This window comes from Ictalurus furcatus, chromosome 27, assembly GCF_023375685.1.
Source record: "Ictalurus furcatus strain D&B chromosome 27, Billie_1.0, whole genome shotgun sequence".
Classification (NCBI taxonomy): domain Eukaryota; kingdom Metazoa; phylum Chordata; class Actinopteri; order Siluriformes; family Ictaluridae; genus Ictalurus; species Ictalurus furcatus.
In genome coordinates, this window is record NC_071281.1 from 17,123,113 (window position 1) to 17,136,857 (window position 13,745).

A 13,745-nucleotide genomic window follows, 5' to 3' on the forward strand; every position below is an offset into this window, starting at 1 on the left:
CTTCTAGTGGCGGCTAACGCCAAAAGTCATTAAATAGTCATTTTGTTTATACAGAGTCTTTTTTTTCCGTAATCTGCCGACACGTCTGAGGGAAATGTTGACATTCCAGACAAATTTACTGTGTTTTCAGTGACATTCTGCCTTTACATCGTTTGTATATAAGACAGTTCTGTGTTAGCTAGCTAAAACCTTAGTCATTAGCTAGTTTATGCTTGGTGTCTTTCAGTTTCTCAGTTGCCTAGCAACAGTGCACACACAGTTTAATCCACTTGAACAAAAGGCTCAAAGCAATCCTTTTAGCTTTTTCTTATAACTTCCCATATTACACTTGTTCTAGTCGAGTCATTAAAGTGTCGTTTTAGTCATACTGTGTTTTTTTTTTTGTCATTTGTCAACACATCTGAGGAAAATGTTGACGTTCCAGACAAATGTATTTAATTTTCACTGTCATTCTAAATTTACTTTCCTTGTATAAAAGAACTGCTGTGTCTTAGCTAGCTAAATCGTTAACCTTAATCGTTTGCTAATTTATCTTTGGTGTTTCTTGGTTTCTCAGTTGCTCGGCAACAGCTTTACTTTAAGCAGATATGATAATAAATAAATAAATAAATAAATAAACATGCAATATTAGGCTGTGCTTTAACTTTTTCATACACTTATACTGTCGAGTATATAATTACACCAGTGAAATGAGGCTGAAGGAGGAACAGGGCAAACAAACTCCAGGTGGAAAAAGGTGACTGAAACATGAAAATTTGAATCTAGGTCAGTGCCGGTTGTGCGTCAGAGCTTCACAGACTCGAACAGACCCTTCTGCTCGTCAATAATCATCTCCCTCCTCCTGTCTTCCCCCGCATGGCATCGTGGCTGCTGTGGAGGAGAGCTCATGTTGCAAAAGGCATTGGCTGATCCACCACAAACCCTCCAGAGACCTCCATTTTCACTCCCCCACTCCAAAACTGTATTATAGACTATTAATCCAGCAGACAGATTGCCGTCTGTGGGAAATACACAGCTTGAGAGGCTGCAGTATCTATGTGTGTGTGTGTGTGTGTGTGTAAGTGTTTGTGTGTGAGAGAGAGAGAATGGACTGAATGAATTATTAGTTCAGTGGTAGAGAATTCATCCAGCAGGGGTTGAGTCAGGACAACACAACATCAGAGCAAAGAGCTCAGCGGCACGGCGCTGACCCGCAAAAGCTGGAGCTGTGAATTTAAAGCGAGCCATGTGTTGATACCGCAGTGCAGGAGGAGTGTGTGAGGTGGGGGAAACTCGTTTGTTCTTATTAGCAGCAAGGATAGAGAGGTGACAAGAGGAGACGGAAGAATTTTCCACTGTGCATTTATTCATTCGGAAAACGCTCTTATTCTCCAAACACAAGCGTGTAAATTAAGGGTTAAAGGTCTTGATTCTCAAACCCCCCCCCCTCAACCCCCCCACCATCCGAGTTCAAATTAGCATGCGACAGGCTGGCTTGCAGTTTGTTGCGTGTGGGCGTGTTCCACCTGGGTTTTTTAAAGTAAGGAATAAAACACCTGGAGATGTGCTGTTAGTGGAAAATAATCAACGGTAGCATGGTATGAGTTACCGCCACAAAGTTGATTATTTTACAATAACAGCACATACAAACCCAAAGCGTATTATTCATCGTACACAACGGCAATCTGCCAGACGATTCCTTACTTTTGACCTTTCTATAGTCACATCTAATGTCATGGATTGTCCAAGAAACACGTTTCAGTTATCACGTAACGTTATATCAGCTATAATCATTCCTTCCCAGAATCTTTTCCTTCCAAAAGCGTAAAGTTCTCTGTCCTACAGAATTACAGCGTTACCTCTATAGATGTCAAATAATCTTCTCATTCGTATCAAAAATATGTACGTGATGTGATTTGCAGCTGAAATGCTGTCAGAGCTGCTGTAGAAAAATCGACATCTTATGGAGTTCTGATACGAGGACGTCACAGCCAAAATGGGTACACTCTACTGTAAAATTCACTTTGAATGTTTCTATGGGAACTACAAAACCACGTCTTCTCATTCCATTTATGAACGGCAAATGCTCTTTAATCAAGGCTAAATGCAGATACGACAAGATCGTAACCCGCTTAAGAATTTCATTCATAAGCGTCGATCCTGCTCAAGTTCAGGTTGAAGTTCAAGTGGCTTTTATTGTCATTTCAACTAGCTGGTACACAGTACATGGTGAAACGAAACAACGTTCCTCCAGGACCACGGTGCTACATAAAACAACACACTAACCACATGAGACGACACGGAACTAAATAAGACCTTCACATTTTTACAAATAGTGCACGTGCAAACGTGTGCTAACGACATAGGGCAGTACAATACCACTAAGACAGGACAATAGGTATAGTAAGTGACAGTGTAGCACCGACCGGTACACAGTTTCAGTGTGGATGTGTCCGATATAACAGGTAGTGCAAAAGATAGGTGCCAAAGAGTAAAAATATCATTTAAAAATGGTACAAATGTAATCAGACCCTATCTCACTAGTCCAGGCTCTTGTTATCTCAGACCTGGACTACTACAACACACTACTCTTGAGCCTCCCAGCCAGCTCCATCAAACCCCTTCAGCTGATTCAGAATGCAGCAGCACGCCTTCTTTTCAACCAAAAGGACCCATGTCACACCCCTCTTCATCTCCCTCCACTGGCTTCCTGTAGCCGCTCGAATCAGATTCACGGCCTTGATGCTCACGTACAAGACCTTGTCTGGAACGGCACCCCACTACCTCAACACCCTCCTTGAGGTTTACGTTCCCTCACGCAACCTGCACTCGGTTAACGACTGATGCTTAGTAGTGCCTACTCAGCGAGGCACGAGGTCCCTTCCAGAACCTTCCAGAAACTGACTGTCCCTCAGTGGTGAAATGAACTTCTAAACTCAATCTGCACAGCAGAATCCGTCACTATCTACAAAAGACGGCTAAAAAACAACAACAAAAAAAACAACAACAACAACAACAACCTCTGCACTTACTCTGACTCCTCCACCTCGACTCTGCGCACTTTGCTCCTCTAGAACTTAATTAAAAAAATCTTGTACGGTAGCGCTACTCGTATTGTTCTCCGCTTGATGTATCGCTTTCCTCACCTGAAAGTCGCTTTGGATAATAAAAGCGTCTGCTAAATGAATAAAAATAAATGTACGATTGAACCTGCTCTATGAGTTGTGTTAATCATATCACTAGGAGACCATTTCAGAAACAATGGAAGAGGAATAATTCAGTATCAGGGTCATATTTTATAAGCTATGAATAATGTGTGTGTGTGTGTGTGTGTGTGTGTGTGTGTGTGTGCTTTTTTATTTAAACCACCAAACACTCTAGCTGCACAAAATAACAAAGAAGCTCTGAAATAAACCAGTTTTTTTTTTCTTTCTGCCACATGGTTTGGCTCTACACAAAATAATACGAATAATTCTTACCTGTGTATCTCACAGAGTATAAAACGGTGGAAGGAGACAAACATAAAGTGGAATCTTCTTTCAGCAATTCGCAGGGCAACTGAACATTTTAGATCGTAATAAACTCACCTACAGCACGCCGATGTCTGCAAAATGCACATTTGTTGCTTAATCATGATTCAGACAGACGAGTCTCACCTCGGTGTAGTGACTGATTCGGCAGGTACAGGAAGCGGCATGTGGTTTTTCTCCCAGGTGATTCTGGGAGCAGGTACACCGTCTATGTGGCATTCGAAGCGCGCAGTACCCCCGGCCGGTACTACCTGAGGCTCGGGGTCCCGGAGGAAAGTAGACAGTCCTGAAGATGGAAGAAGAGATAGAAAGGAAATGAAGCGAGAAATGTAATCAAGGCAATAAACTCTGCAGGTCGCTTGTGGGAGGATGTGAAGATGGAGTCTTCGATCCGGTGAAACAAGGAGCATTTGAGTAACACAAGCTTCAGCTAATACAAAGTACTTTCAGGATAATTAGTTATAAATAAACTAGGGCTGCAACAATTAATCGATAAAATCGATAATAATTTTATCCAGTGTTGGAAAACGATTTACTTTTAAGTAAAAATGCATTCAGAAATAAATTTATACAGTACACAAGGTGTTAACTTTACTATTTTCTTTCCTTGCATACTTCCAAACAAACTTAATGAAGTTTTAATATCAGAGGCAAGACACACTGACAAGTACATAAAAAGTACGGATATAAACACACACACACACACATACAGAAAAAAAAAAAAAAAGGTTAGCTATTCCAATGTTTAATGTTTATAATCATATTACAAACAACCGTGTGTATGTTAGATAGTGGGTAGCAAACATCAGAAAAGTTCTAGCAAGACAAAATCAGCTTCCAGGCACTGACTCCAGCAGTGAAATACAGCAAACAAAGGCAATCATTCCCTGTCATACATGTTAATGATTTGTATATGTCATGAGCTTATTCTTTTTCCTTCTTCTTCTTTTGGTCCCTAGCTGGTGACAGGGCGGGGTTGCCCCCGGAGCCGGTACGCTACTGTGATGCTATACGATCCATGACAATGGCCTTGGGGTCGTGGAGACTGAAGCTGAGGTTTTTCAGGTCCTGCTCGATTTGCTTGGACCACGTCTTCTTTGGCACAGGACTTTGCACCTTCCAGTCCACTGGTCGTTGCCATGAGAGAAGCTGAAACGGTATCCGAGTGGTGTTCATTTGGCAGACATGCCCAAACCTCCTCAGCCATCTCAACCGAATCGTCTCATCGATCATCAGCACGTCACGTGGCCATGTCACATGTCCTAACCAGTATGCACAATGATTTAGCACCCGTTATAAGTTTGTAAGCACCTCTTTGTCAAGCTTTTGTTGTTCCATAGTCCGATCACAGCCTTCATGCTTTTCCACGTGCCTCTGGTGCAGGTTTTTGATTCTTGCTTTCACTATTTTGTTGTTTGTTTGCACTGTTTATCAATAAATCTGCACTTGCTTCCGCCGCTGCCGACTCCCCGTTTGTGACACCAAACCAGCCAAGTCTCTTTCTACGTAAACATGTCAAACTCCAAAAATACATTTATTTTCCAATTTCAATTCCAATCTTTGATTACAGGATGCGATATATCTGATATGTTTTGTCCGATATCCGATCCACGGTTTTTGTTTGTTTGTTTGTTTGTTTGTTTGTTTGTTTTTTGTACTAGCCCGATCTCCAGTGTTGGCTCCGTCGTTATTGATACAAATCTCAAACATTCAAATCTCAAAAATGCAGATTTTATGTAAATTAGGCCACAGATGACGCATAAAGGGAAAAGTAGATGCTTTCGGAGTGGACAAACAAATAAAAACATTGTAACGTACACAAATAGGCAGTTTTCTTCAGTGATGGTTAGTACAGTCTATAACTGGACAGTTTTCCTAGATCTTCAGTCGCATGGAGCCAGAACTAATTTTTACTGAATTGCTGCAGTGTTGGAAGGTCATGTAAAAGTCCATAAGAACAACTCCAGCATAACTTTCTGTCATGAGATTAGGGAGAAAGCATCTCTCCTGTAGCGTATTCTGATCTTTGCGCTTTGTCGCATTCGGGAAACAGGGTCCTGCTCCTGAGCAAAGTTTCTCAGTGAGCACACAGAAATCGGGGATGATACTCAGAGAGCGAGAGATAACGACTCGTTAAACATTAGCGCAGGATATTTCAGTGTTTCATCACTCGCTGCCTGAATAAACACACACACACACCACTGTAAACTAGAGGCCCGCTGATGTAGACGTCACTGCCCAAATGGTTTTTGTGTGTGTGTGTGTGTGTTTTGCTGATATTGCTTTTCTTTTCATGTTCACAATGTACAAGATTTATACATTCAGCTACACGAGAAGTCGTTGCAGGGTTTTACATTTAAAATTTCTACACGACCTATTTTATGGCTGATTCTGTTTACACAGATTGGCGTTTTAGGTCAAGTTTGTCAGATATTTTATTTAAAACCGTCATCTTCTGAATACTTCTGAATAAAAAACGGATTTGGGGGCGGAGCTTTGTATGAAGGCATGCATGAGAGAATTGATTTTTGTCATCCCCCCCACTTATTTTTCACTTATTCGGTATTCCAGTGTTCCACAGAGAAACTGTATAGAAATCAGGTTCTCACTGGGGAATTAGGATGACAGGGATTTGCAGCTCTGTAGTCTGTACAGAGTAGAACAGTGTAAGTACAGTGCAGGAAGCAACTGGGCAAAGAGCACACCGTTCTGAAATATCTGAGATGTTCTGTCTGGATTGCAGGTAATGGGCACATCACATTTACAAAAAAAAAAAAAAAAGTGTTTTTTTTAAAAACATCACAACTGACTGACTGCAGGGGCGGCTGACTTAAACGGGATAGCTGAGGTTGAATTTTTTGGCATCTTCTTGACTAATGTCGATCACTAGTAACACAAGCATAATACAAAATAAATACATAAAAAAAATATAGCAGTAGCATTTACCTCAGATGTGTTGTAAATAAACAAACAAAAAAGACTACAATGAAGAAATCACACAGTAATTAGCATCACCCATTAAGTGAGCTTTCAAGGGTCTCGGAGGACTGAGAAACATCATTAATGTCTCACGACTTATCAACTCGGATCATTTGAAATCACGAAACTTAATGGTGAATACACACAAGAGTGGGCCGTTCGAGTCCTTTTGTAAATATGATGAACACGAGCAAGTCCATTTACGTAAAATGTAAAAACACGCCCAGCATCATCTCATCTTTACGTCTAGCTGGCTTTTCATTTCTTTAAAAAAAGCACCACCAACATATCACCATTTTATATATACATATATATATATATATATATATATATATATATATATATACATATAGATAGATAGATAGATATAGATAGGTAAATATATAGATAGATAGATAGATGGATAGATACAGATAGATAGATAGATAGATAGATAGATATAGACATATATAGATATAGATATATAGATATAGACATATAGCTACAGATAGATAGATAGATAGATAGATAGATATAGACATATATAGATATAGATAGATAGATGGATAGATGGATAGATACAGATAGATAGATAGATAGATATAGACATATATAGATATAAATAGATAGATAGATGGATGGATAGATATAGACATATATAGGTATAGATAGATAGATGGATAGATACAGATAGATAGATAGACATATATAGACATATATAGATATAGATAGATAGATAGATAGATATAAATATTGTGATAAATGATGTCACAGAACACTTCTGCGCTATTGTGGGTATCACAATATCTGTTTTTGTGTGTGTTTTTTTTTTACATTTTTTAACAATGTTTTGTTATATATTGTTAACAATTTGACATCTGATTTGATGATTTTAAAACTGCGAAATGTAAAACGTAAATTAAAATGTTCCCCCCACTTTCAAACTGAAATTCTTCAGACATTAAATAAAACTGTCTTTGAACTGAAATGTAAATATATATTTTTTAAAATATGCAACACTATTATGAGTAAACCTTTCTTTATGATACATATGGCCTATCATGGAAATGATCTTTTTTTGTGCTGAAGATTGTAGAATAGTTATACCGCAGCGCTGAAGAATTCTCACTTCTGATTGGTCCAGAAGTTTAATTTGTGGTAACAGCAGCTCTGACTGCACTCGTTACCGTTTCTATAGTAACAGGGTAGTATAGTAATACCGTACCTTGTACAGTGGAAGCTGCATAGAAATAGATTAAAACGTGTGTTTAATTGTTGATTAAACACATCACGACATGTCACATCATATTTTACTCCTGACTTATATAATACAACTGATTACCGATACGTTACTATTTCACACAGCCTGGCTAAGACTCTAGTCTACACTAGTTTAACTAATAGGAAAAGCGAGTACTTACTGGCTAGCTGCAGAGTGACGCTGCGGCTGGTGAGCGTCCCGAAGGAGCTCCCGCTCAGACAGCTGTAGGCTCCCTCCATTCCTGCTGAATCTTTCCCATCATGGACCGAAGGCAGGAGCAGCAGGGAGCTGTTGGGAAGCAGCCGGACGGCCTGGCTTTCGCTCAGCACCACCCCATCCTGGAGCCAGGTGATGTTAAGCGGGGTCTCGGCGCTCCCCAGGTGGCAGTCCAGCAGAAGAGGACGAGGAGGCTCCAGAACCACGTGAATGGGACCAGCACCACAGCTCAGCTCCACAGACATGGGATTTTCTGTAGAGGCAAGAACATTACACTTTTATAAGGACAGTATTTTGTTTAGCCACAGGCACAACAGTAAATATGTTATCATTTTTATATTTTCATGATGGTTGATGTAAGGAATAACACAATGGATCACGCTGTTATGCAAATTAAATTATACCACAGTGTGGCTGATTTCTCTAATCTGATTGGTCATCGTTTCATCATTTGTTATCGTTTCTATAATAACTGCTCATTCATAGGGATTTTTATCGTGGACACTCCATATAATCCAAGACTAATAATTACAGATTAAAACACTAAAAATTTTTAATAGAATTTTTTTTTTTTTTTTTTACACGAAATCAGACAAACTCTGCAATATTCGGAGGAGCTCGCGCTCAACGCCCCCTTCGATTCACGTGTGTCGAACATGAGTACAGCTAAAAAGGCTCGTTTACCAACAAACATCACCGCAAAAGACCGCGCAAACACTTTCGTGTGATTGCGATTTTGCCAATTCAAGTACGTTCCCGCAAAAAAAAAAAAAAAGCACAAAAAACTCGGCAAGTTGCATCGCAAATCTGAAAAAAGCCACAGCGAAATCAAGCGTTTTTTGGCCACGTCGATAATAAAAAACCTCCACGAAATCCAGAACGGACCGGTTGTTTATGACTTTATGCACAGCTACACAAAATGGGACCTAATGGGACGTCAACGTTGACGTGTCAGAGGAAGAACGATGATAAAAACACCAGTTATAAAGGAGTTTGTCGTAGTAAACTGCTTGTACAAGAAATCATATTAAAATCATTATCTTGATTCACTTCTTAATGAAATTTGCCAGAAAAACAGGACAGCAAATTGAAGGCACCGGTGATAAAACCATCAGTCACATTGTGCTTGAATTCCAGAATTTGAATTTAAAAGTTCAGAACCTTCTTATGTCATAATAGCTGGGAACAGAGAAAATCTTGATGATATGTTCACTAGACCCATTCATAGTCTTTATGAAGACACCAAAGGTTATCAGCCATTATTGTTTACATTGTGTTCATTGAAGCATGAGAAAATGCTTGCGCGGACTCTGATCTTTCTTTCGTGGGTATTCACAGTAATACGGTGATGAACTTATACTAATTTATTCAACTGAGCGTCATCAACATCACTTAAATACTGAAATACTCACAGAATATACATGATACATCAATCTCAGCTTGAATATTATCCACAAGTCTGTCATTTACAGGGAGTTCATCAAAAAATGCTTGACTGAGTGGTCCACAAAACTTTTTTAGACACTGAATGTCGTTGTATTTCGCACGTGACACTGGAAGATGCTCCGTGTTCTTTGGGTTATCAGTCTGTTGAGGATACTCAACATCCATGCTGTTTGATCTAGTACTGAAGTTTGCTGAGAGCAATTACTAATGAGATATGTTGAAGAAATCTAACAGTAAGTTAACAATGGAATTCACTCAGCTGGGCGTCTGCCATTACTCAAAGCCCATTGGCTGATTTCAGTCATGTGACTGGACTGTGATAATTTTCTCACAATAGGCTGTGGGCTCTGATCATTTTTCCATAGCATGGCTTTATTTTAAATGGAAAATTCTCTGACCCCGATCTTTCTATCATCCAAGTACATTCATGAGATCATTCTTCAATGCTCAATCAACAGCCGTGGATGCACAACTCCAAAAAAATTCCAGTTTTGTGGCTCTGATCGCTTTTTTCATTGTGGTCTTCACCTGTCCTCATTGACCAATGAGCACAGACGTTGTACCTCATAACCTCATACACACGCACGTCCCAAGTGGCAGCTCTACCGACAAAACGTGAACTACGACTAAATGGATGAAATTGCCACGGACGTATTAAGCACACAGCGCTCTAATCGGGACTGATTTTCATCCGCAAGTGCTTTATGAATCGCTCGTGAAAGAAAAACAGAATAAAAAGGACTAATTATTTAACCAGCTTTTATTATGGCTGCTCGCGTTTTAACTCTGGAAGCTACTAGGAGAGAACGTACTACTACTGCTACTACTGAGAACGCACGGTCGCCCTTGTGTTATAATCGTGAATGTAGGACAGTCAGCAGTAATCCAGTTCGATTTTAATTGTATAGCGCGTTTAACAATGGACAGCTTTACAGGAACATATCAATTCAGGATATGAATGTTAAATTGATAAATTTCTAAGTTTTACTGAGGAAAAACTCCCTGAGAGGATATGAGGAAGAAAGCTTTAGAGGAACCCAACTCAAAAGGGAACCCGTCTTCATCTGGGTAACAACCGTTGAAGCCAACTGTTCACTGATGGAGACAAAACTGTTCATGGCAATTGCAGTCCTAAATCTATCATAGCAATTACCATCCTCAGTAATCTCAATGATCTTTACGCTGTCCTCGTGGGGTCATCCTCAGCAGCAGCGAGTGACGTCCAAGTGATGAGAACTCCAAGCAGAAGTAGGACATCGGAATGGATCGGGCAGGTCCAGAGAGCAGAAGGGGTCAGGATCACTGGTAATTTATTAGTAGATCAAAGTTCCCTGCCTGAAGTATAAGGACTAATCATATCACTGTACTGTGGAGCCAGACCATGTAGTACCTTAAAAACAAACAGTAAAATTTTTAAATCGATTCTATACTTGAACGGAAGCCAGTGTAGAGACACCATGACTGGTGAAATACTGTCTTTTAATCTTCTAAAAGTAAGAAGTCTAGCAGAGGCATTTTGGACAACGTGAAGTAAATTTTTTTTGTGTGGTTGTCGCAGCCAAAAATGCTCGACTTTGCTGCGGCTTCTTTAAAAATTTGCAATGCAACTTGCTGAGTTTAATACGACCGACTCCTTTATACTTAGCGTTTTTATCATCGTTCTTCCTCTGACACGTCAACGTTGACGTCCCATTAGGTCCCATTTTGTGTAGTTGTGTCATAAACAACCGGTCCGTGCTGGATTTCGTGGCGGTTTTTTGTGATCGTCACGGCCAAAAAACGCTTGATTTCGTCGCAGCTATTTTTTTCAAATTTGCGATACAGCTTGCAGAGTTTTTTTTGCGGAACGCTAGTTTAATTGGCGTTAAATTGTTTCGTGCCGTCTTTCGCGGTGATGTTTGTTAATAAACGAGACCTTTAAGCTGTACTCGTGTTCGACGCACGTGAATCGAAGAGGGTCTCGGCCCGAATCCGCAGAAAATCTGCGGTGATTCTGAAAAAGCGCAAGCTCCTCCGAATATTGCGGCGTTTGTCTGATTTTGCGTTACTTTCTGCCATCGCAAAATCACGGAATCCTGGAGGGACTGAAAATTGGTCAAAAAATTTGTGAGAATCGTAGCGTGATCACGATTTTTTGTTTTTTGTTTTTTATTCTTACGTCATCGAGAATCTAGCTCCTAATAAGTACACAGACGAGCATATATTATATGACACAGACAAACATATTAGAAAAAAAGTTTAAACTTCTTGAAAAACAACTAATTAGTTAACCAGCCATTAATATTATTTGTATCCCAGTGTCTGACTCGTTTATATCATAATTCATTCAAGTGATTAGCAAAAGTAACATAAAGCTACGATGATTCATTCATATGCAGAGATGCATAGCCATCAGAGGATTACAGTATGCACACACACACACACACACACACACACACACACACACACACACACAAGCCAGTATTCCTCTTAGACCCAATGCACTAAAGCTCACAATTAATTAGGCTAATGGAAATTGGATTTATTTCCTAGATTAAAGCGAGAGCCGACCCGCTCCGACTGTGTGTTCGGATGTTTGTTTTGCACTCTGTCTTTTCCACCACGCCTGTATATTCTCATCTTCATGTTCAGCTACACAGGCACCGCATTCATTAATTCACCAACATACACTGTAATGCACAGGCTGCACTTCACATTTACATCGAACCTTTGAAACATTGCGCTTTCATCGTACTAACAAGTTTTATGGACACGCCAGACTCCCGCGAGAACGAATCGTCTCGACAGAGAAGGCGCACTGCTTTTGGCTCGTGTCCACAGACAGTAAATATCGGATATTAAAAATCATTTTCGGACTGTCAATCTCACAGTCAAAACAAAGTCACAATTTCCTCGAATAAATTAAGTTCAATTAAAGGTAAGACGTCTCACACGATCTCAATGTGACGTTATGCAAATGAACCACGGAGACATTTTTATCACCGAGGATTTACTGAGGGTGCCAATAATTTTGGAGCCGATTACAGATGCCTACCTTTTAAAAACTATCACTATCAGCATTTTCACAACGCATGAAAGGTTGATAAATAATTTGGCAGTAATTTAACACCAATTTTAGACAAAATCTTAATTATTATCTGCGCTTTCACATGTATTTAAAGTGTTTGTTTATTCCCGATTACATCATTTGACATTTCCAAAGCTGTGTAATCATATAAAAATCAAATACATTCATATGAAACCTACATGAATTACATTCATGTAAACATAACATGTCTTAAGTCAGATTTTAAAGATGGTTGTAAGTTGTAAATGATAAAACCTGTCTTATTTCAAGGGTGTGGCTGTGTTCAGGATGAACCAATCACGTTCAATCTCATGTTCAAAACTAATTATCATACAGCGGTCATCAATGAAATTATTCTGATTAACTCCAAATAAAGACCAGCTGCTTCTGTAGGTAGGTAGGTATCTTCTTGGTTTGATCTGAGTGCTGAAGCCGTGGTCCACAAAGAGCTTAAAAAGCGTGTATGGTATCTCACTTGTCGAAAGGAATCAATCAGAAGAGGGGTATAAAAGAATTTCCAAAACATTAGATATACCATAACACCGTGAAGGCCATCATCAACAAGTGGAGAAAATGGAGCACTACAGTGACATCACCTAGAACCGGACGTCCCTCCAAAATTTAAGGACAAGATAAAAACTTACCAGGGAGGCTGTCAAGAGACCAACGGCAACATTAAAGACAGATGTTGATGTGTGAGTGTGTGTGTGTGTGTGTGTGTGTGTATGTCCTGCATGTGTACGAGAAAGCAAATAACACCTGCTCCATGATGTTGTCTCTGTGAAAGGTACATAAGAGGATGTAGAATGGCTACATCAAAACGACTGGCCTTTAATCATCCGCTAATAACACCAAGAAGGAAGAGAGAGAGGCGACATAATCACCTGACGTGAACTCAACAGCTTCATATGCACACACACACAAACACACACACTCTCTCTCTCTCTCTCTCTCTCTCTCTCTCTCGCTCTCATCTTTACCCACCTGTGCCCCATTTATCCCATTAACAATTCAATTACATCTCGTTAAAGCGTTAAAAGCACTGGCAGTCATTTTCCCTGCTTTATCCATAAACCTTCTAGAACATTCTGACATCCGTGAAACACCTTTTCTCTAACACACTTTTAAACAGCTTTCAATAAGCTCTCAAATGCACACATATATCTCATACAGTAGGTTTACACGGACAACGATAATTCGATATTAATCCGATTAAGGCGATACTCTGATTAAGAAACTAGCATGTAAACAGAGATTATTGATGACCTTAATCCGAATAAAGTCACAC

The 13,745-nt window shown here is 39.7% G+C and overlaps 1 protein-coding gene across 4 annotated transcripts in view; it reads right to left on the bottom strand.

Annotated features, from left to right (window-relative positions):
* The window catches only part of igdcc4 (immunoglobulin superfamily, DCC subclass, member 4), a 49,971-nt gene that overhangs the window by 25,963 nt on the left and 10,263 nt on the right, over positions 1–13,745 (bottom strand). For all 4 annotated transcript variants that reach the window (XM_053617048.1, XM_053617049.1, XM_053617050.1 and 1 more), the window contains exons 2-3: positions 7,889–8,197; positions 3,636–3,795 (exon numbers count right to left, since the gene is read on the bottom strand). In XM_053617048.1, coding sequence (XP_053473023.1) covers positions 3,636–3,795; positions 7,889–8,197 — 469 coding nt within the window. The remainder of the gene's footprint in view (positions 1–3,635; positions 3,796–7,888; positions 8,198–13,745) is intronic.